We start from the raw sequence: 25,679 nt of genomic DNA, 5'->3' as shown, positions 1-25,679 counted from the left end.
CTGAGAATGACCATGGAGGAAAACGTACAGCTTCTGCCCTTTGCCACTCTTACAAATGCCAGTCCAAATCCGGCCAAGTTGTCCGTCACGCTCAGCAGAGCCTTGCTAGAGTCAAGGAATTAAGTCTCTCACTAATTTTGGGAAACGAGGAAAGGAAGCAAGAAGCGGATGCAGACAGAAAGACTGCAAAAGCAGCTGCAAAGCAAGATGAGAAGGTGAGGAAGAGATGGTGAGTGGCCTCAAGACCTGTGAGACTGGAATTGGGCACGAGAGAAAGAACCAAGAGCCAGCCATGAGAAAGAAGACAGCAAAAAAGATTAAGTTTATGGCAAAAGACCGGCAGAGCCCATGCCCAGTGAAGAATTCTCTTCAGAACCTGGCTGGAAACATATTAGGTAAACCTGTTCCTCCCTGGCAATCAATATCTGTGACACCCACTGCCAAAATTCCCAATCTTTCCACTAGTGGAGATTCAGGCAGAGGTAAGACAGCTTACCATTACCACCAATTATTGCCCTATCTCAGTCTGCAGGAGGAGTTGGTGGTGGATCCAGAGGTTACAGTTTTGCTTATGAATCATGTGGCTGTTAATCAGTATCACAGAATTTCTCTTTTGCCCTACGCCTTAAAATAAAAATGGAGGGAATTACACAAGGAAAATGTTGACACAAGAGAATAAATATGTGAAGTCAAACATTCAAAAACTAGGAAATGTCAGGATTAAAATTCAATTTTGTCCTCTTGTGTGTATGCACGGGATACTTTTGAATTGGACAATCACACTCTATTTTTTTTCAGTGGACCCATTTCAATGCATGTAGAAAATTAGTCTGGCTGGGTCTCTAGCAGTCCACGCTAAAGTTACTGCCTCAAAGTGCTGGGGATCCTCAGCTTACTATCACCCAAATGGTCGACTTAAGGACAATAGTTCAGAAATGCATAAAGTTTCAGCTTCAGTTGTTCCAATATGAAGTTTTTTTGAAAATGTGAATGAGTTTTGAGGTTTTGCTCTGATTTGGAATTAAAAAAAAAAAATAAAAATCCTAGGTTTGGACCAGAGAAGGGATAACGAGAAACTCTTCTCAGCCCTGTAAACATACAGCCTTCATTTCTGTATTCCAACCTCACTTCCAATCACAAACTTCAACCACCACCAAGTGTTGCTTAGACCCTTCTACAGTGAGAAAAGCACCACCATTCTCATCTGAGAAGGGGTATACAGGGCCAAAAAGATCCTCACTTCAAAGGTACACAGGAAACAAGCAGCAGAAGAGATTAAGATGCAGGCTGTTGAAGTTGACTTCCTCTTGTGCAAGGCTGGAGTTATCATTACCTCCACATTCCCTGCTTCCCTGTCTGTTCGCTGGCATCCCCACTTATTTTGGGAGTGAGGCAGCAGAATTGTTCTGAACACAGGCTTGAAAACAGAAGGAATGATTGTTGGGATCAAAAAGTCTGATGCTTTTACCACAAGGAAAACACTGACTAATGCAGAGAGGCCCCTTCTTTATAAGGTTTACTATACTGAGGTACTATTTTTAGTAGGAAGAGAGGAAAAAAAGAAGATCGAGAAAAACCAAACCCAAGACATCAGTACAATTTAAAGCTCAGAATCTTAGCATCGTGGGGTCAATAAGCCCATCAATATCATTGAGCTTACCATTGACAGTTCCCTCAACCTATTCTGGTGTCACAGCAATCTGGTTTACTCAACAGCTGTATAGCAGGAGTTACTCTATTTAACAGAGGCAGCACAAAGTGAAAAATACAGAAGCAACTGAATTATATTCTGTTATTAAGTGCAGGTAAATCTGATTTTTTTTAAAATGTACACATCCACTACACTAGTCAGGTTCCTAAACATGGGAAGGTGGACTTGTCAGGTATTTTGACAGGGCAAACTGAAGTATCTAGATAAAACAGCAGCAGCCACAATGACATGGTATTGAAGAGCAACCACGCTAAGGAAAGAAACTGCTTTTGCTGAGGGCTAAGCCTTTGACAAAATATGTCAATCTGAGGAAACAGTTTGTTACTGAATGGCATGTTCTCTATTTGCTCCGATTATCATAGCTCAAATGAAGAAACTGGCATGCTGAAACTGGCCAACAGGATTGCAACAACAACAAAATTACAACACCTGGTGATGGGCGGTAGTAGCTTCACAGTTTCTATATATCTTAGAAATTGTATATAATATTTTATAAAATTTAAACATTTTCAACAATTGTAATCTTGGCGATCACAATCCAATTAAAGAATGAAAACTATAATATCTGAGATAGGGAAATCTTTTCTAGTCTCTTCTGGTCAGTTATTTTTCATTAAAAAACCCAGACATAAATATTCTGTATTTAAAAAAAAGAATTGTGATGTATCAGAAATATTCAGATTACAGGGAAACGTCTGGCAGGGAGCCTGCAAGGTTCTGAGTCATCTTGGGGGTGATGAATGTGTGTGGATTCCCAGGCAGGACCCCAGTGCCACTCGTATGTGCAATCCTGGCACGATTCAGAGCTCTTCACCTATCTTTCAAAAAATATGCCTGTTGTAGGGACCCTGGAATCACAGGGGTATGTAGGTCTATAATAGTCCATCTGGTGGACTCTTTCCTGGGATCACGGTCTGTCAAAGTTCTGGGTCCTCTGTAGCCACCTCGCCCACAGGTCTGCCTCACTAGAACTGGAAACCAGTGGTACCCCCAAGGCCTGGGATAACCTTTTTGGCAGATGACTGCAGCATTAATTTATACCTGCCTCAGGCTTTAGAATGTGTGCACTCCAGAGTCAGCTTGGAGGCAGATGCTGCGGTGCTACTCCAGGCACTCTGTCCTGGAGCCAAGTATCAGAGCCGCAGGAGCCCCGGATCGAACAGGGGTCAGCCCCCAGGCTGTGAACAGGACTGCCAGAGCATCCCCAGCATCCCTGTGCTGGAACAAATGCTCAGAGTCAGGCAGGTCTGGGCACAGGTTGTTTGACTCTGATGCTTGGTCACGTTGTGCTGCACGTCCATCCTAGGAAGCTCCTGGCTGCTCCTGACACTGATCTGTTGGTCAGTTCCACTGCACAGCGCAAGGTCAGGATGAATGTGGCCCTCAAGACAGGACATCACGTTTTGTAGTACGTAAACACACACACACGCGCGTATGCGCAGATGTGAAATACATCACAAGCTCCTATTAATGAGATTCCTGCAGAAAATTATTACATTTGATAAAAAGGTTAAGTCTACAATCAAGTTTCTAAAAATCTTTTCGCAGATCATGTTAGTGAATACCAAGTATGGCTAGGGCAATTTTTAAAGGAACACAGCACTTGCCGCTGTAAAGCAGGTGGTCTTCAATGTACCAAACTAGTAAAGAAAAGCAGCTTTGCTTCACCCGGAAAGAACGAACTAGAGGAAGAGGGCAGAACGATTTAGCCTGGAATAAGATTTCTGAAAGTGAATAGACAGAACTGATACAAGAGCACTAGAATATAGAATATATACTAGCCATTCAAAAGTTTCTGGTGTTGAATACCTACTGAGTGCATTAGGTAGGAAATGTGGCAAGGACTGGTATCCCTGGTTATTGTTTGTCATGGTTCTAGTGACAGATTTTTTCCTATTCGAATGTTTTCAAACATTAAATTATGTTATTATTTTTTATACTGATTTAATTAGTTTTAAATTAATTACTGTTAATTTTGTTTCCCTCTGGTCTTGACTATTTGCACTGGCATAACTATACCACTTAATTATACTTTGAAAATGCACCTCATTTCTACTTATGGTTTATACTTTCAGGCAAAGGAATCTCAACATTTTAACATCTCTCAGTCATTCTTTCTGCAGTCCTATCATAACTCTTCTATAATTTTAGAATTTATTTCTGCATATTTTTGCAATTGAGAAACAAATTTTGAGGCAACAACTTGCCAAATTAATGTATTCCTACAAGATTTATTTAGATTTACAGCTTTGCCACAGAAGCATTTTGATCTATTTGTCATTAAATAAAGGTTTCTGAACAAGGAATTTCAAGTGTTACACATTCTTCTTCTCCTTCTCTCCTATGTTATCACTGCAGAATGTCTTACAACATCAATGAAAGACAGTACAGGGTACAAAACACACCACTGCCATCCAGTACTACTTGTTCATGCTGAGAAACAAAGGTCAACACGATAAAGTGTTACTCATTCAACAACTGTTTCTATCATTAGTTACCTTAATCCCAGAACCAGTGTTAGTGCTTCATGCAGACCTGAGGTTAGTAAAAGACTAAAACTTTAAGAAGATGTAGTGGTCATTTCTCAATCAGCGTGAAACTCTTTTTAGTGTGAACAAGGGCAACAAGGAAAGTTCGCATACAATTTGGTTACAAGCTTAGTGCTCTAGTAAAAGTAAGAGGAACAAAGGGGTTTTTTGGACACTTTGTCTTACCTTCAGATAAACAGAACTGATATTTAATGATCTAAAAAGAGGGGAAATAAAATAATGAAATAATCATAAGGAGTTCAAGAAATTTCAGAACAGGAAGGCCTTGAGTTACTCATTTTCTTTTACTGATTTTCTCATTAGTAACTGAAAATGCAGTATCCTCTTATAAAACAGGTATTTTACTGGAAAGCAAAAATGACCTTAAAACCAACTTTGCAGCTAATAACCTGGGAACAAAATTGATGATTGCAAGGCTCTCAAATTTCCAATTTAAAACTTCCAAAAATGCAGTGAGCCTTAAAATTTTCTCACAGGGAAGGTGTACTTAGGCTAAAGAATGTGTCTACCTGAACTAGCCTGGATGAAGCTGTACCAACGCTTTCATGGAGACTTCATACAGGGCAAGGCACGAAAATTCACTGTGAAAATACAGGGTCTGGTTGCTATATTAAAGTAGCTAGCCAAATCTTAATGCCAGGCACTGGCTCATGATGCCAGGCAACTGAATAACAATTTAAAAGCAACTTTGCCCACGTTCTCAAATATGTACATGTAGTCTTTCAGATTAATGGTAACTCCTAATGATGTGCAAAGGTCTGAATTTTTAGTTTTTGTAAGTGAGGATATTGCATTTCAAATAAGATTGTACAAAAACAGTTCTTCACTGTATTTCTTACCTGTCTCTGAGGGCAAATGGTGGTAAGGTGCTGGACAGAAAACCTGAGCAGCAAAATCCTCAAAAGTCGTAGGCTCTAGATGATGTTGAACAATTGTTTGCAGGTATCGTGCTCTCTCCTCGTAACTGGTTTAGCCAAGAATTAAGGATCAATTTATATCATGTGCTGTAACTGCTAAATATCAGTGCCTAGTAATTCGGAATTCTTGTTTTTGTTAAACACGTCTCATGTATTTCGGTGACTGTACGCACTTATTTTGAATTCTTTACATACCTTAAATACTATTAAGTAATTGATTTGACTGTACTCTGGTCACAATTACATATAAAAAGTTACAATTTTATGAGAGGTATAGCATGAAAAATAACCTTAGCATTAACAAAATAAATTATTTTGCACTCTTCCGTAACAAACTGCTTCCATAATCCCTGAACACACGCATGCAGTTAAGATAAATACCAAGCGAAATCTGAGTATTGGGAAAAACACCTTGTCAATTATGCCGTTAAAACAAGTAAGAATATTTGTAAAGAATCCACAGGACCCCTAAATACTGGCTAACAGGGTGTCGGCAGGGCACCGACAGCAAAATACTGTACTTCTTCCTTTTCCCTCTGTTCTCCCTCTCTGATATTATTGACAAGAGACCGGTATCTTGAAGTGTTGTTGCTTTTGAAGAACCCTCTCCAGGCTTCTTGTTCCAGCAGGCCTGATTGTGCTGTTAGCACAGAGAGAGCTAGAAAAAGAGAGAATATTTCTGCTGTTCATGAAAGCAACTATGGAAATGGCTGTCAAAATGTAGAGCAGCAGGCAGCAACATACAATTATCAAGAAAAACTACCATGCTGACTGCATGTCGTACAGTTCCTGAACTGAGAAATCAGTTAACCTTTTCTCTTGCAACTTTCAAAGTCCTCCAAGCTGGACTCAATACGCTGAATGAGGGAGACCTTCTCCAGTTATCTTACAGAACCGTAGAACAATCAGAAATTTTCCCTGCCGTTGACGCTTCTGCGCACTTTTTTTTCATATTTTATTTGCAGATAGTGAGATAATTTTCTCCTTACATACTTCTCTTTTCCTCAAAAAAAAATAACCCGAACAAATCAGCATGGCATGGAGGAATGCACCCAGAATCAGTTTCTTGAAGGTTCAGGGGTCTGGTTTCAGGTCTGCTGCTCTTTTCTGGGGGGAAAGGGGCAGCGAGGAAACTGCCTTTCTGACTCAATTTCACCACCTGTGAAATAGGGATAATACTCACCTTGCACGCATTTTTTAGCAATCCAAACATAAAAACTGCATTACAAGTGATAAGCATTTTTAATAACAATTGCTAACATTTACAATAAATAACGATACTATTTTCAGTTATGACAAGCAGTAAAATTCTCAGCCCCAAATTACAGCTGGAAACAATACCCTTCGTCTTAGCTTTTGAAATTAGACTTTAACAATTACAGAACTTTTCCTATGAAACCTTTTTGCAGTTGTTTCCTGTACAGTATCTGCAGTAGATTTTACAGCATACCTAAATATGAAAAAAAGGTACAGAGAATATATTATCTGAAAACAACTTCTAGTGAATAAACTGATCTTCGTTGTACTTCCTTAGACCACAACTTGGTTACAGAGCGAAAATGAGAAACAATTTTCCCTCCAAAAACCGTGTTCCGAATTCTTTCTGGATCCCGAGACAGCTGAACCTCAGCAGAAGTCTCAGGCTGGAGAAGCTACAATAGAAGCACTGGGACAAGAGAAAATATAAAAATCTCCCATTGTAACGGTTCTTAGGTTGGGGGATAAACACGGTATTGAGCCTTAACAGAGGAGAGTAATATAGCACAGTTTTTAAGAGGCTATGTATAAGTGGTAGAGGATGAAACTGATGGTTGAAGTCTAAATAATACTACGTATCTCACAACTTGTTGAAAAGCACTTTTTTCATTGGGGGAGATTCACAGCTGCTGAATTTTCTGCAGTTAATAGAGTCCTTTGATTCACAGCAGTGCCCCTTGCACAAAAAATACTGGCCTTTGTGTATTACCAGAAACTAATTTTCTATTTGGCTGAAAAGGGAAAAATGGGGTTATTGCTTCTCCCTCCTACAGAGCTTTTCATTATGCCTGATGCACTCAACTTCTAAGCTCTTCTGAGAAAAAAAAATAACTGAAGAGGCAAGAGGTAGAAAAATGAGCTTGTTAGCACATTAGAAGTGAAGTATCTTGGTGGGCCCTAGAAATTCCCAGTGGTGTGTTAACTTATCACTCTATGCATGCTGGCACTGATAGTCTCCCAATTGATCACTCTCTTTTCGCACCAAAGGTGCTGCCAGGAAGCAAAGGCTGAAGGCCCACAGGAGAACAGGCTGCTATCAAAACAAGCTGTTTTTAAAAGTCTGCTTGAATGGGTAAAATGTTTCATGAAAAAGTAGGGTGGAGACACCTACCTGCTTTTAAAATGCTCTACTTTCAGAGGTCTCTAAAGGAAACCTTTTAGTTTATCCTATTATATCCAAAGCTTATACACAAATAAGGCAAAAATGAAGGAAAGTTACCGCTTTGAACGTGACAAGGACATTCCCATTCTCCAATCTAGGTACCTATCTCCTAACCAAATAAAGAAGTCTCGACACAGGTGCTGACTGAGGAGGATAATGATGTTTTCATTACACAGTGGTGAGGACATGCTTCTATCAGTTCTAGAAGTCTAATTCAAATGCACGCTTAGTACACCCAGAGACAAGTAATTCAGCTAGCCAGGTTGCTGCTCATCCTAACGATCCACAAAACCATCTGCAGCTTGTTAAAAACAGAACCCCGCTTAAAAACAAAACAAAACAAAAATCTGATGCGAACGCCAAGTCCAAAGCTTGGTGTATTCTGCCCTAAGAAATGACACGCTCTTCTAAGAACTCCTTTTCTGTATTAGAGACTGAGTAGCTGAAATTGGGATGCTTTTATCTTCTATTCACTTATACTCTGAGAACATTCTAGTATTTTAAAACTCTGAATTTGTATGCTTTTGTGGCTGAGCTAATCTAGTTCTATGCTGCATTTGACTGCAACTATCTGCAAGAGTGACCATAAACCCATAGCTGTTAATTTCTACATTACTTCTAATAGGCTAGACATTTATTTCTTTAAAACGCTGCTCTCTAGGGAAGAGTTATTAGCACCTACAAATTGAGTGGCACATACAAACTCAATGGCTAGTAATAATAGGGCAATGCAAGCTGTATTCTTCCTGCAGTGGATGTTGCCACTGGCATCAGCAATTAAGATGGAATGGGAAGGATGCATGGACAAACCAATGGAGAAAGACTCTGGCACACAGAGCGACTAAACACTTAACAACAGTGTCGTGAGCCTTCTGCTTCTGATGAAGGTGCTAACTGCAGCAAAAGAGGATGGATAAAAAGGTAAGCTATACGTTAATTATACAGGCACTCGCCCAAACCCGTCAGCTAAAAACTTGCAGATAGATAATCCGCAAAAAGCGTAACAAAAAAATCTAATGATTTCATTTTACTTTTTCAGAAGATACCATTCTGAAAAATATAATACAAGAAAAAAATCAGAAATTGTACCTTTATAGGTCACTCAGGTTATAGCCACTCATTCCTGCTAAAATTTCATTTGCACTACAATCCTTTTTACTTATTCTCTGAATCTGCAACTATTTCTATTAATACTGAAAATACTCTACTTCCCATTATTACTGTAAACACACAATTTTTTTTAGACCTGTTGATTTGCACTTCGGAACAAGCACCAAAATCCTGGCTGTCAGATCACCTGCTTATGCTTAATCTGCTGAAAAACCTCTCTCGTCTTCACCTAATAGCTCTCCATCACTGTTGATTATATGACTTTCTTTTTAACTCAAGCTCTGTTCGGATACCTATGGCAGAATACATCAACATCACGCAGATGCTTTCTGCATAATCTAAGCTAAAACTTTTTCTAGCCATCTACATGAGTAAATGATCTAGACTCTTACTTTACATCTCCATTACTGCCATATCTTTTTTCTTCGACCTCAACAAATGAGTTTTATTCCTCCTTACATCTACTCGGAGCATTGCAGAGCCCACTTTCTGAACATACTGCTTAGATGGGGGATTCTCTTCAGGTACTGCCATCAGTCTGCCACTCCCTAGCACAAATGCAGGCTACTTTTTAAACTTTATAGTCCATACCAATTTGATCAATTTTATCAAAACTACTCTTGCCTCCAGTTAGCTTACACATACCATTGCTTTCACTCACATTTACATTTTTAGACAGGCACTTTTGTACTTTCTTCCACGTGGCTTCTTGCGCCTAGCACCAGGTCTCCATCCACAAAACAACTCCTTTTCAAACTCTCCCCTTTGCTAGGATGTTTAGCTAAAAAGAAATGAGGAAAACACCTTGGAAGACTTAAGTCTGTTGCTGTGTAGGTCACACAGCTATTCATGATGTCTACTATTGTTTCATACTTCCCTGAATTTCGTATCTGCCTTCATTTGTTGTCTTCAGTTTTATACTTGCCTTTTTTACTTCTGGGTGTTCTGGACAAACAACTGTCTTGTGCTGTACTCCAGCTCAGTGTAATGAGACTGGGGTCTACGCTAAGGATATGTATGTGCCACAATAATCCAAGCTAAACAGCTCTCCTCCTAGCATCATCATCAACCATCTTATTTTTTTCCCTTTATATCCAAAACCAATTCCCTCACATTGACCTTTTTTTTTTTTATCCATGGCTTTGTCATCCTTCGATTCGGTGAGGAAATCTGTTTGCTACATTTTCCCACATCCTAGTTGTTTAGTCTTTATTTTTCCTTTCCTGTAATTTTAACCACGCAATCACCACAAAATCCCTTATATCCCATTGTTCAGCCTCTTCTACTGTTTCCGTCTTTCAAGTCCTACTATAGAATTCATCTCCTCATAGTCATTTCCATAGATTTATTGTGTCATTCTGACTATGTGTTTTCTTTCCATTCTTCTTATTCACACCTCTCAGACTTTAGGACAAAGTCTGCCTGGAAGTTTTAGAACCGAATAATACGCGTTACAATAAATCTATCTAGTATTTTGCAGCTAAAGAAGAATGGATGCATGATTACGATGTCACAATCATCCAGGGAATACCAATCCTAAAATGTCATTAACCTGAGGCTGAAAAGAAAAATATGAAGACAAAGCCATTTCAACATGGAGTAAAATTTCCAAGACTTTAATTAAGGATATGGTACTTTAGAATTCTGTAATCTATTACCAGAGCACCTAAATGCTCAATTCACACAAGGGCTGGAGAAGAAATCCTAGTGCCTGCTCCCAAGTCCATTTGATAATAAACACTTCCTGAGCAGGGACTGGAATTCAGGGACTCTCCTCTCCCAGGAAAGCACCATAACCATTAGGCTATACAGATGAGCATGTCCTTTCCCTGTGATTCAGAGATCTTATTTTATGAAACGAAGAGCAATTTCAGCAGTGAACGGAGAGTGCCTGATTACAAAATGTCCTCAGTCCCAATGGTTAGAACAGTTTTGTAAGAGGCAGGAGATGTGGCCTCAAAATTGGAAACCGCTCTCTCATTTCCTGGCTGATTGATATAACGAGGGAGTTACCTCCTGTTGTGTTTGTGTGGGCTCTAATCCAGCAAGTATACGTTCAAAACTCTTACCATTGCTGCCTTGCAGGTCAGATGAGCAAAGAAATACCTACCTACTCAATGGACAAAGAGAGGCATGAACTGGACATTCAGCTGTTCACGATATAGGAAGGACTTGGGCAGCTCTCACATGTGCTGAAGTGGGCAGATCTCCAGGGAAGGGTGGCAGTGAAAGCTTTAGATATCTTGAACTTCAGAGGCATACAAGACTAGGTGGCATTTGCTGCGTGGAGATTCTCATCACCTCTATTTCAGACTCAGGCTAGTCGGGAGGAACTTTGGTCAGACCAACAGAGCAGTTACATGCCTAACTGCTTTCAAGACTTTTATGAAAAAATTACAGAAAACGTTTTATCAAGGTAGATTTCCTCAGCAGCTTCTGGAGGGAAGGATTATGCTGGGGAACCTACTCAATGACAGAAAGTTAAAAAAGGGCTCAAGAGATGCACGGTTCATTAATACACTAAACCGGCAATGGAAATATTTGTAATGTCTGAAAAAACTCTTTATAAGATCGATATTTCATTCATTCAACAAAATTTAAAAGGAATGCATTTGTGAAGTACCTAAAGTCACTAACAGCAGAAGCCCTGTATTTCTCCAAAAGTCAAAAGTATTTATCATTTCAGATACCACAATAAAATGTTATGCCTCAGCTTCCATTTTAGTAGATGACTTCAAGATGATTTAAAATGCATCAAGATCATTATATTTCAGCAAATACCCTAGAACTATGAAGTTCCAAGTTGTAAGATCCACAACACTGCAGGCATCTCTACATCCCATGGGCTGGTTAACTCCAGTAGACTGATAACACAATTTCTTTTTGTTTTAAAAAAACAACCAACCAACCACAGAATTATAACAAAAGGACTCCCTTTGTGAAAGGCAGTAAAAACGTGGACTCTGCACTTAATTTTTTTCCATGACTGTGCCTCTCATTCAGAAAAAATGAAGGAAAATCAAAATCAGACACTTCCATGAAAGTTTTATTCATGAATCTTCGCTCTGAAGCTTACGCGTGTGTGTGCGCGTGTATATCTGTGCACCACTGTGTAGTATATCACAATATATCTGTATATTGCAATATGTGATCACAATACTGCCAGTGTGCAGTATTGAGATTCTTTGATTCTTGTGCTAGGAAAAAGACGGGGTTTTGATGATCGCCTAGAAATACTTCTTAGAAAAAAGCCAGAGAATGCATTTCTAAATAGCGAGGTGGACTTTTTCAGGTTAAATTACAAACTACTGTCAGAAATACATGTACAGCTGCATCCCTGGCAGTTCCAACTGTTAGCAAAATCATCTAAGAAGTCAATATATATTGATATGATTGTGAAGAGTATGACTTTGTCAGCTAGGCATTTGGAAAATAATTTAGACAAGCAGAAACAAAAGCACTGCTCCATCCCTAATTGGGAAATGAAAATCCTCCAGCCAGAGATACTTGCTTGTAGGATCAATGGACACCTGCAAAAGGCTTTTTCATTGCATGTATGCGCTATTTATATAAAAAGAGATTAGCAATATTCTCAGAAAAGCTACATAAGACGACACCCTCTTGTTTACAACATTTGCCCCCTCAGCAAATTTAAAAGTACATCTCTTGTTTTCTAGAAAAAAACACCTAAATCTGTCGCATTGTCAACATACAAAAACACTCCCAGGATACTGAAGACCAAAGGAAACAAAGAAACAGTGAGGCACAGCGAATGGCATACGTTGGTAGGAGACTTTAAGTTTCTTGCTTCCTGGCCTGAGAAGGTGTGCAAACCCCACGGAATTAATTGCTAATGTCTGAGGTACTTAAAATGATGGAAGCATCAATTTTATTGGGCAGATTTTTCCTAGTAAATTACAATTCCTGACGTCCAAATGTGAAAGGAGGACTGCCTCCAGTAAAAAGGTAACAAGTACAGGTTAGGATGAAGGTTATACAGAAGCTGAAAGGAAAAGTTTGCCATAGCAGAATTTGACTTCTGAAGGAAGACAGGACAAAACCCACACATCACAGAAATGGAAGTTTTTCTGGGAAATCTCACTCTGAAAGAAGAGATCGTGCAGTGGTTGTCAAACCAGCTGAACTCATACTGAGTCACAGCAATTTGTGCTCTTTGTTGGCTCTTAGAATTAAGGATGTAAGTCGGGCTGCTATTGATCCAGTGTTGGAAGCCCTGCAACTAGCTGCGTTTTGTACGTAGGTGGGTGATCAGTATCAACTGGCCACACTGAGAGGAATAGTTAAAGTTCTCTTATATTCTGAAAAGTGACTCTGTAGAAGTGGCATCATGGTGTTCCCTATTTATTGCATTTCAGTGACTTCCACATCTAGTTTGCACAGTATACAAATAAAGAGATTTTTTTTTTTTTCAGCTGCAATGTCTGTTTACTCAAGTCAACTTGGCATCTCAAAGTCAGCCCAGGTTCTTTTCTGTTCCTTAAATACTGCCAATATTGAAAATGGCATATAAATATTTTGCTCTGTGCATCTGTTTACACAGCTACGCTGTAAATGAAAGCAGCTTCGGCATATGCAATTGGAACTTAGCCACAACACTGATGATTCATAAAGCAGAATTCAGTTCATTCTCCTTGTGTCTGATGCAAGCTGTTTAGGTAAAAGAGGAAAAAAAATTTACTATGCTTGACAACTAAAGAGGTGAAAGAATTAAAAATTTCAGTCTTCAATATTTTCAATACTAGTGAGAGTACTTTTGCAATAAAATGTAACAATATATTTTCTTACTTATAAAAATGGAACAGAAAACTCAGAGGAATCTAAGTTATATTTTAAAAGTAAACTCTTATGTTGCATTTCATGAAAATATTTTAAAACAGCAGAAGGGATTCAGTGTTAATTATCGAAAATCACTTATTTTAAGTAAGACAATCTACTAATTAGATACCTCATTAAGAACATGAAAATAAATACGAAAAACAAGTAACAGACTAAGACTGTAGAATTTAAGCAAACATAAAATGTAATACCTAACATCTTGAATAAAAATCTTTTTCAACAAAAGCTGTAACTGCAAAAGAGCTTTCTGAGGCAATTTCTGAGGTTTCTTCCTTCATGAAGAAAATAAGGGTACATATAATACATAAATCCACACAAATTAATCCCATCATTCCAGCTTTTGCACTTTGTTTCCAACAAATATACTTGTATCATTCTTTAAATGAACATAATGAAAATTACTTTTCATTTTTACACTACTAAAAAGTTCAATAAATCCGTGATAAACTAAAACTTCATGGGCAAATTATAACAACACATACTTTTGCCATTTAGAGCCTTTTTGCTTTAGGAGTACTAACCTTAGAGCTAAAAGAGATTATTTCCAGTATATCTACCCTATGGTTAAATGATTAAAAGTCCTGCAAGGTAAGCATAGGTTAGATAAAGTTGCAGCCACTCAGTGTTTCCAAGTCAATGCTATTGCTTTCTGCCTAGTTTACTAACACATTATACATTGAGAGGCATTGACTTTATCTGAATTTATATAAGAATCTTCATTTTTACAGTGTAAGTGCTTTCAAAATTGCTGAATTACTGCAAGAAATTGTAACTGATGCTTGTATTTTCATTGGAAAACCCAATACATTTAACATTCTGCAACACTGTCCTTCCAGGAAAATCCTTGAGATATTGTTTATTTTTACGTTGTTCCATCAGCTCTTGCAGCTAACTAAATTCTTCAGTGGTTTATAACATCATCTAGGAAGAAAAAGCTGTGATTCATCAGCGCAGACAAAGCTGGGCTTTAATCCATTCCTAGAACCATATTGCCAAGTCTATATTGTTTACATTGCGTCTCAATTAAGAGACAGGCAGGACACCTGGTACTTCTTTATCTAAGTCCCACGGGCTGCCAGATGACTCAAAATCCATAACAGGTGCTAAGGCAGTGTGAGTGTAGCACCATTAACACAAGCTGGAATTGGATAAAATTTGGACTATGCTTAACCACTTAAAACACTCAATTATGAAATGAAAAATGTAACCACTCCGCACCAAGCTCCTTTACAAAAGGCACTTACAAAGATATGTAGAATTAGAGTGCAAGTGTAATGGACTTAACATAGATTTTAATTTTAGTATAAACATTCTCCAGAATTAAGTTTTTTATATAGTTGGGTTTTGTTTGGTTTATCTTTTTAAGATAATCATATAAAAATATTATGAGACTATACTTAATGAATTAAATGAATTCTAATTCTAATCATCTGCTTAGGCAGCAAAATGACAAAACTGATGCTCAGACTTCTAGCAATTTCAAAGTTAAGAGAAAAAATATCCCTGAAATAACAATACTTATTCTTCAACTCTGTAGAACCCAGAAGTTGTTTATTTTAAGGACTCTTGGAAAGGGAAAGGAAGTGAAAGCATTTTATGGAAGGATTTTAAAACCAACAAGGTTCAAGTGAAGAACTATAGGATAAAAGATGTTACTTTGCACCAAAAAATCCCGTTGTAGGTCTCTTTTCAGCACTTTTTCTGCTAAGGTGACTGACTTAAGTATTAAGCTTAGACACTGACAGAACACACCTCATGAGAGAAAAAATGAGTATCAGAAATTTTACAGTGGACAATTACTTAAGAACTATCTGTATCTAAATGTGGAGTAATCAAATTAAGTTTCTATTTAATATTGTAATTATCAAGAACACAATATAGTGATTTTATTACCAGAGTAAGCAGTAACAAAGTACAGTAAACTGTCATTTAAGACAGTGTCATAGTATCCATGATAAGCAGCATATTGGCTTAAACTAATGCACTATATGCCTCTAGGGAATGACAGGCTCAGAGACTGGGTTTTAACATCAGAATCTATCCATTAATCTTGACTTAAATATAATCTACTCTGCAGTAAGAGGAAGAATGGGCATTCAATGAATTATCTGTTTGAAATATAGCAGGAGCATATGAACACAAACATATAGTAGAAAGCCTCGGTTTCGGTACCATTTATTGTGTATTGTTGGTTTTACAAACCCTGAACTGCATTTTAGCATGGAATTAAAAAGACAGTAAGATCAAATGGCTAGCAGTATCGGAAGGATGAATACCTCAACACTCTAACAGATTACTCATTACATTTACTGGCTGTGCGGTTAGAAGACTAATGACAGCATTTACAAATACCCCACTCACCCATGTTTTAGTAACGGGCTACGGAGGTGAAAACAAACAGCGCTGAAGCCCTTATGCAGGCAGAATTCCTACTCCAACTTCCAGGGAGGATTTTGTCTTACTAATGTATCCAAGATGGGAATCGATGAACCTATGAGGTATGTTGCGCTAATTGTTTTCAAGCCCATTACGGCTGCCGCTGCTCCAGGCCCTCTTTGGAGCGATGCTCCTGCGGGCAGACAGAAGGGTTCGCAGGCAGCCGCTCACCTGGGTTTGCAGGGGAGGCACAGGGCATGCGGGCCAGGGACCGAAGTTTATTAAGGATGTTGCACCAAATGTGCCGATGAGAGACGTTAAGGTGTTGCAGTCGTCGCTACAGCCCACAAATAACACAGAATAGTACAGGCTGGGGGAACGGCAGCCCGACGTACTAACTCCTGATTTTGGGAGACGGATTTATCCCCACTCCGACACTCAGCATTACATCAGTTTTAACTCAAATAATTAAGGTTGATGAGTGTAAAAACACAGAAGCCAAAACTGGCTCTTGACTCACTGGTATTAGCATGAATGTTTAAGCCTGCTGTTTCCATACTTTCAAATATTTTAATTTATACCTTAAGTACTTTCTCTGGATATATAGACATATCCATCGATGAGAAAAAACAGTAAAGAAAATGCCTTTCATGAAGACATCACTACCCACTGTAAAACGACGCAAATAAAACTTATATTGAATACTGTCCAGTAAAAAGACTGCACCTATAGATATGCATTAATTTGCAATTCCACACTACATAGTAACAAAGAAAACGTCTCTCGTAAGAAATTTTGTCATTAATTCCAATCTGTACTTTAATAAACTTTACAACTACCTTTCTTTTTTTCTTTGAAGAGAATGTTTTCTCTTTACCCTGGCTTGCTGCAGAACCGGTACAGATAATCTACTTATAAGTCTCTTCGGAGGGCAGTAAAGTTGATTTTAAACCCGATTTTTAAAACTCAGAGACAGGCTTCTTCTATTTAAATGAAGAAAACAAATATGAATTTTCCGTCACTTCCCTCTTCCTTTATTTTGAAGGGCAATTAGCGAAGCAGCCCCTTCGGCCTCCTCCCTAATGCTGTCAAGCTGTTGCGAGCAGTTTGCAGCACGACAATGGTACTATTGTGAACGCAGCCTGGGCTTCCTTCCCACAGAGAGTTAAATGGGCAGTTCCTGCTGCCCATGATTGGTGTCCAGCAAAACAATACTTAAGAGCCAGGTTTTATCAGTTCCACGCCAAAGAAGTGAAGCCAGGGAACCCAAGCCTTCATATCATGCTGAACCATATGCCAACCCTGCTGGCCCCAAAGGTTTATCACTAAGAATCAGGATCCATCGTGTCCCCTGTGAAATTTCACTTCACATACCTTCTGTGAAATGCATGGCTTTGCTGAAAACTGACCTTTTTCCACAATTGGCAAGAACAGATGGACCGTAACTATGGTTTGGCAAGCAGAAATTAAAAGATTTTCTAATAGCCTGCATTCTTCTATGTTTGGGAGGAGAAACATTCAGGAGATAGATACATTTGTGACCCACAGATCTATTCAGGTGGCAGTTAATCAGCAATTAAACTATCTTCTCAATGTCTAGAAAGTATATTGAGATTAATTTGATTGGCCAGGCTATGATTAGGACTCACGTCCTTCGGACTACCATATGGTAATTCCAATTACAGTAATACTAACTTTTAATCCTTGCTTTCTGTTAGTTCATTCTGTTTTTCTATTAAGTATGTGGCATATACAGAATAAACTATATACATCCATCCTTTTTTGTTATAATTTTGACCTGGTTAATTAGTGAATATTGTTACATGAAGTATATTCCATCTCCAGCTAGATATTTGCACACACTGACAAGTATTATATATAAGCCTTTTTTTCAATAACTGAAATACAGATCTGTAGGAGAACAAAGACAACTGATGTGCTAGTTTCTATTAATCTCCCCTTTTTTTTTTTTTTTTTTTTTTTTTTTTTTTTTTTTGGTACCTATCATCTTCTAATCCCTCTGTTGGCACTGGAAAGCATGTCCCAACTGTCCTGATTACCATATGTAGAATGACGCAGAAACAGTTTGCCAATATCTTATTCAACTCACCCCAAAACATCATTCTATCTCACAGGCATTACTGTTTGTCAGTTTTGCTTGTTATAAATAATCTGCCACATTTCCCACCAATTTAAATACTAGAATCAACCATACACAATGTTATATACTTATTCTTTTTATATATATATATATATACATGCAGCTTTTAGTCTTAACATACAAATCTTTCAAGTTGTTTGCAAGTCACTTACCTGTTATTAGGGGTGAATTCATGACTAGAAAAGGATTAAATCAATAAACAATGCTGTCTTTTACAACATAAAAATAGGGCTTAAATAGTTTTAAACAATTCTTTAAATCTTAGAAACATCAGGAAAAATTGTTTAACCTTCCCTGTTTTTATTCACAGACTTCGGAGAGCTATCAAAGAAATCTGTATGAATTTTAACACCTTAAGGGGGCAAGAGTCTTAACATGTTAACAAAGGGCTTTTGTTATCCAAAATGTTTAATTAATTAATAAGGCTAAGTAGGTATTAACAAAAAACCTGTCATACTGTGTTACGTACAAAGCAATCAACTCTGCGTAAGATTGAACTAGTTTATCTTTTTCATTCCAGTTTAAGGACTCCCAGCCTTCTCCTTGCAAATTGTTTAAAAGAGGGATCTATACACATTTAAAACATGTTTTATAATGAAAGAGTGATTGCTCTACTAACTTCCAGCTTACAACATAGAAAAATTGCCTACCTTAAAAAGATGCAGTAACAAAGAAGAACTTCCCTCCCTCAAGCAATTTGTACTGACAGATCCAAATTCAGAAGTTCTAGGAGGCTGACAAAGCACTTCACTGCTTTTCAGGGTAGCCCACTGACATCCTTTTATTCTAAAACAGAATGCCACCAGCATAAGCCTACCCTTATTTTATACAGAAATCAGTAGAACCAATACCTCCCTTCAAATAGGTACATTCAATTTATTAAAGAATGCAGAAGTAAAAGAACCTAGAATATGTTTTTCTTAACAGTACAAAAAGATTTGAGTCTCGCCCATGATTGTCTACAACATCAACAGCGCACTCAGCTCTTTATAAGTGCAATTAGTAGTAGAAAATTATATTACTAGAGTCAATCAGTTTTGTCTCGTTTGATATTTTGGTTTTTTTATCACTTTCAAGAGAGTCTCATGCATTTCATTAGGGAAGAGTAACTAATAAATAAAGCTGTACTACTAATTAAAAAACACGTTACAGATATGTTGTGATGACAACAACATTATTGCCCTGAAACCCATGTGCTTACACTATGCCTCCTTTAACTGGTGCCCCCACCGTATCTGCATATGTATCTCCATTCATATCTGCAGAAAGCCCAGAAGAAGAGGTAGAGACAGAAGAATTAGTGAAGGCACATTCTGTGGGATTAGAAGCAGGGCAATTACTGAAGAAAATATGTCTACCCGCAAGGGTACAAATCCAGAACTGCTACTAAAGTATGTATGTGTGTTTTGCAGAAAATCTTGAAGACTATATACATGAAAATATACTACATTACAACACGGCTTTCAAGCCTCACACTTTGATTTATTACTCGTATTAAAAATGCATGAAAACCAACTGAAATGATGTGTATATGTACATGAGAACACAGTAAAACCAGCAGCTTGGTACACACATCTGCAAGTAATTTCTCCAGCAGTTATTTGAAGTGTCTCTATGACAAACACTAAGGCAAGAGTTTAAAAACCTATTGCAAATGTTGGTTCAATCAGTTGTCTCTAGTGGCTAAAATCAAAGGCATTTAAAGTGATGCTTTGGAATTATTCATTGCAAAACAATCCTATTCTTTCAACAGGTAACTAATAAATGATGGCTGAGAACAGGCTTGCACTACCCCGAGGTCCAATTGTTACTCAGAACACTGCCTACTCTTGCTCCCTGGTGTTGCATTTTAACTCTAATTGCATGATCAAGCCAATAAATTTGACTCAGGGGACAAAAAACCCACTACAAAAGTACCTACTCTGACAAAACCAGAGGTTGCAAGAAAATGCACTTCAAACAGAAGTGATGCAAGACGAGACAAGCGAAGGAGAGGTATCAAGGCTTGAAAGACAGTCATTAATACTGACAGATTACTGTAATTCTGGCTGTCAAGGTGATCGATTTAAGCAGCATATGCCAATCAATACTCTCCTCATTTACTGAGCAGCATTAGATATATAGTTAGGTAAGATGTCCCTTAGACAGAATTTCAAACCATACTTAACAAACATAAATAGCACAATTTATGCTTTGGAATCTTAGCTGTTTTTTCATTTGGTCTTTTTTAATTGGGCAAACTTCAGTGTGACGTTATCCATACAAAAGTTACTTTAGATGACTCTATTACACTGCATTGCCATCATGTGTACAATTCCTTTATGTGAGATATTTCAAACTGTACCAGTTTTTCTGTACAACATGTTAAAACACTAATACTGAATATGAACATTCTTAAATGCAGCAGTTATTTAAGTACTGTTCATTTGGCCTTTTTTGCATTAATGGTTTGCCGTTCTGAGTACTTTAGCTGTCCAAGGTTTACAAGAAACCAAATCTTCCTGGTATTTCCCCTGGAATTTTCCTTACAACAGTCTCTTATTGTTCAAATATGCTTGTGACATCAAAGGAAAATATGTTAATTGAATGTATTAGTTCAGGGGAAAAATTCTATAAAGATAATAAAAATAGCTACTACTGTCATTGCATACCTACAAGTAGACACACACACACACACAAAGGTGCACGCACACACACACGCATGACTCTATATAGGAATATAAAACTTTCCTCTTATATTTAGGTCTTCTTATAATGCACAGAGAAACTGTTACACATGATTCCTTGAAACTGAAATACCTGGAACAGTCCATTAAAACAATCAGAATGCCTTGGAAATCTTCAGGTTTTGATGTTATGTCACTGTATGCAGGCATTTAATTAATCACCTTTTGAATTATTAAAAGATCAAGTGAGTTGTCAGCAGAATTAGGATTTAGGAGAACAGCAAAACTGAGCAATTCAAAGTACAGGGAAGACTGAACATCATATTCTCTACCTTATGATTCCTGCTTGAACTTGGAAAACAATTTCCGTCGCTAAACAGTAAAATAGATTTTAGAAATAACTCTATTTTCTTCTGGAAAAAACCAGCAGGGGTCATATGATGAACTCATCCATGGCTTTTACTTGAACTCCTATCAGATAAGGCTACAATAGTATGATTCAGGGATGGGATAAATGTTCACTGAAATCCTGAAATTTTCCATTATTTGTTGTAAAGCATATAGAGTAGTATCTAAAAAGTGTATCAAGCATTATTTTTAATGTCTGTTTCTTTTCACTTGTGATGAAAGAAAAATCAGTAACAGGTATGTTAAAATCTTATTAAATGTCCTGTATCAAAATTGCATTGCCAGAAATATAGCAAAGCCTGCTGAGAATCTTGGCATATAGCAGTTCAAAAAAATTCTAAACCAGAATGTATTAGTAGAGCAATTATAATGGCATGCTTTATTCCTTTCACTATACCAAAATTAATTAGTGGCACTGTGAAAAATGAATTCATGATACATATTTAAGGAGAGAGCGTACCCCTTATGGCTTTTCCTTTTGATGCACAGTGATCACTGATGCAGTATCTCTGTATTCATTTTTTTCTTACAGATACTCATGCATCTATAAGATAGAAAACTTACTGGACTTAGAAGAAGGGAAACTGGCATTGCCAAAATCAGCGCTTTCCAGCTTTAACTTCTAAGTTTCTGCATTAGTGAGAAATCTCCAAAATGTTCACAAATTCTGGTTTGAAAATATAAATAAAACAAATATTCTTAATTGAGACAAATGTGGCCACAGAATCTGAAGAATACGCTTTGCTCACTATATGTCATTCATAACGAACACTTTCTTCTTCAAGGTAAGCTTTCCAAAGTCTGCAGTTCTGTTTTGAGGCAGATGATGGTCAAGCAGACGCAACGAACAGTGACACTACCAGTTCCAATAAAGCCCTTTCTTGGGGCAGGTGAGTATCACATCAAGCAAGAAAGCTTCTTCTGAGCTACGAGTTTTCAATACAGAGGAAACTTTTAACAAACCGCTCAAACACATTATTTTATTCATAGAAGAGTTACTGTCTTGTCAGCTACCATACGGGGTTAATATCTTCCATTTCTCTGGAAGACAACTGTCTAAAAAGGTTACCTACAACACATCAAGTACCAACTGTTTAGGAATACAATATCAAAAAAGATAGGGGTGTGTAAATTCTCCAGTTTTGATAAAAAAGATTGATTTATCAAATAACTCAGATTAAGATTTATTCTGTAATATTTTGTAGCCGGAATAATTAAAACAACATTATATTTTTGCTATTTAATCTGCTTCAGAGACACAAACCAAAAGAAATTTAATTGGCTGAAGAATTCAAAACTTTGTAGATTATTATAAAGAGGTGAAAATTATGCTATGATGATTATATATAGAAGACCTATATTCCAAGTGTTCTAAAATTTCAACGAATTTGAGATTTAAAAGATGCTAAATACAATTTCTTGCTACGTGTCTAGCTACATATTAGGTAGCATCCTTTGGGAAGGGAATAATACATAACAGAGAAAGCATTATGGTGTCTGAACAGCACTATTTGCACTAACTGCACTATAAGTGCAGATAGTTTGGAATAATTGTTAAAACTCCAAAATTTGTGTACGATGTGTAAAAAGTAACACAAGTTCTTTCACATTTGGAATTCCACTCACACAAGGTTTCTAGTTGTCTTGTCATATGACAAATGATTTAAAAAAGTTGGCTCACTGGAGGTGCTTACTATGCTCAGTAAAGAACATTATCTTGGTGTGCCTCTTGGTGTCTGGCTAAAATCTGTTTATTGGGGAACTTCATGTAAAATTTTATATGAAGCCACTCTATTTTTCAAAATATTTAGTGTTGATACATTTCCTACACATGGTAGATTTTGAATTCAGAACGTGAGAAAGCGCTTGCTCTGAGATGCAAGCCATGCATAAAACTATTCCTATCAGGAATTTCAATGCAATTGAGTAAATAAAGAGTATTTAACAATCCCCTAAATATTGGCCTCCTTATTCTATGCCATAGCGAAAATGGTTATTCTCAACATTCAGTCCCATTATTACACCTGCAGTTATGAGTCTTAGAAGTTTTCCTAGCGTACGTGCAGCTGGAGTGTATTCAGCAGATAAGCACGTACTTCTTACGACGACAACGTCAAATGCAACGAGAAGAAGAAACACATTAGCTATGAGATAGAGAAGGGGATACTGCTGCTTCATCAGCAAGACAATACAAGTATTGTGTGTGTGTCCTCTGCTACTGTGTGCATGCATGCTGCCTGTCGGTGAGGGGGTACTGTTACAGGACAGCCAGGCCACCAAAAGTTAGTGAGGAACTGCAGAATCCTCAAAGTGGAAACCAAAGCATATTCCACAGATCCATGCAGAAACGCCACCCAAAATGGCAATATTCCCTTCACACAGCTGCAGCAATGAAAATGTCAAGAATCAAATTAAAGCAGGATACCTGCCGTGCCCACTGATGTTTGCTGACAAATTTAGTAAATTTTTAATCTTAAAATACAGAAACATATAGTATTCTGAGCAAAGAATAAAAACGCAGAGGAGATGAAAACTTTAAAAATCATTCAAAAATCAAATCTTAAAAATGTTTTGCTATCTAAGTTTGCTATCAGAAATATCAAAATAATGTCAGAAAGAGGAAGGTGATTGACAGAATATGTCGATCTCAGAAAGCTGCTTTAGACCGTACAATGGAGATTCAAAGCTGGGGCAGACTATAAAAGGGAGATGAGCAGAATTTCCTGTATCCATGCAACCATTATTATACTATTCACACATACTACCCATTGCCACATCGTGATTAACAGACAAGCGCAATAAGGGAAAAGTTGCAATCAGGTTACATGAAGAGGACTGAATATCCCTGCTGATTACAAATGACAGCTGATTTTTTCAGTCAGGTCGGCACTTAGGAAACACACTGACTCGGAGGATGGATAAGCCCTCCTTGGAAGTAGGAGGGCCAAACTCAGTACCCACTTTCTTCACATCCCATACGCAAGCAAAGCAACACTGCCCTACTTTTAATTAAGAGTTTATCGTGATCCATCCTCACCACAAAGATCTGCCACGTGACATTGTAAATACTTCTCAAATACAGATAAACACAGAGCTACACATGATCAGGAGCTCCACACTGAGTCAAAAGGTGCCCACCGAATATTACAGAGCACAGAGCAATGAACCGCACACCTGCAGGCACGCAGACATCCGTACACTGATGCTGGCTTTGAAATTAAGACAGCTAATATGGAAGCGTAGGGCTTGAAATGTGTTCTGTTTGACAGAACTCTCAAGTTCTCTTGTTCCCTCAAGATCCACATTAAACTGACTTTCTACTTACCATCATCAAAATTCCTAACAAACAAACACTGCTCCAGTATATTAGATACTTGTAAGTAAACAAACAAAAATTAATTTTGGAGCAGATCGCTTCAGAATTCTCTTTCACTGATACCGTTATGGTCCTGGATATGTGGGAAGCCTTGATTATCTGAAAAGCTTCACTTTTCCAGCTGGGTCTCTGCTTTTGGTGTACCTTCTGAAAAGCAGCTTTTCTGTTCCTTTTTTTCCTCCCTCTTCAAACGTATTGTTTTCACCACTCTGAGCCCTCTTTTTCTTTGCTCCAGCAACCCTCCAACACAAAGAAAGACCACCTTGATCAATGAATCCTGCCTTCTGCAAGACACATTAGGTCTGGTGGGGTCGCCAGAAAAGCTATTTAACCATAAAATACTCCTGCCCCCACACCCTTCACAACAAACTTCAAAGCCAATACTGCATTACTACAGCCATAGCTAAAATATACCAGACGAAGAAAGTGGGAGAAACTAAAGACAATCCTTGACATCTTCACTTCCCTCCTATTGCAGGAACATAATTAGATTCAATTTTCAAATATTCCTAGTTAACAGACCATGCCCATGTTACAGGAAACACCCACCAGTCTTTGCCATTCCTGTATGAGGGAAATTCCTTCTTGACCTCAAATCTGACCATGGGTTGAACACCAAGAGAATGTCCACGAAGTTTTTAATCAAGAGATCTTTAAACCACTGAGAACTAGGCCAAACTTTGAAGTTTAACATTTTTTTTGCTGTTCTCCACTGACACAACTGACTCCACCACAGCCTACTTCAAGCCAGGGAAGTTTGTAGAGTTTTTTTCTAATTTCATGCCACACAAACAGCTTTTAAAGAACTGCCCAGACCTCCATTTTAATTTTTAGAGTATTATACAAAGCACTGAATGTAAGATACTCCAAGCCAGGTAGAAAAAGAATTCCACCAACTACTTAAGAAAGCTGCCCTTTAACATCAGTGCCCAATCAACTGGTGCTTCGTAAGCTCACCAAGTGATGATACGAAACCCAGCAACCAATACTACCTTATATTATGTATATGTAATGCTTTCCAGTTATCATACTAACCATATTAGGAGACAAATATCAACATTTTAATGGAGGTCACATTATGCCATAAATGACATGCAGTGCTTTGATGCATACAAGTAGTACAGTTTTA

At 37.8% G+C, this 25,679-nt stretch overlaps 1 protein-coding gene across 1 annotated transcript in view; it reads right to left on the bottom strand.

Moving 5' to 3' along the window:
- RALGAPA1 (Ral GTPase activating protein catalytic subunit alpha 1) overlaps positions 1–25,679 on the bottom strand; it is a 139,879-nt gene that overhangs the window by 4,712 nt on the left and 109,488 nt on the right. Inside the window, 1 exon segment of the mRNA XM_075753973.1 lies at positions 5,100–5,224. Coding sequence (XP_075610088.1) covers positions 5,100–5,224 — 125 coding nt within the window.

The sequence above is a fragment of the Balearica regulorum genome, chromosome 5 (assembly GCF_011004875.1).
Source record: "Balearica regulorum gibbericeps isolate bBalReg1 chromosome 5, bBalReg1.pri, whole genome shotgun sequence".
Lineage (NCBI taxonomy): Eukaryota > Metazoa > Chordata > Aves > Gruiformes > Gruidae > Balearica > Balearica regulorum.
This window is presented reverse-complemented; position numbering and strand designations above follow the sequence as displayed.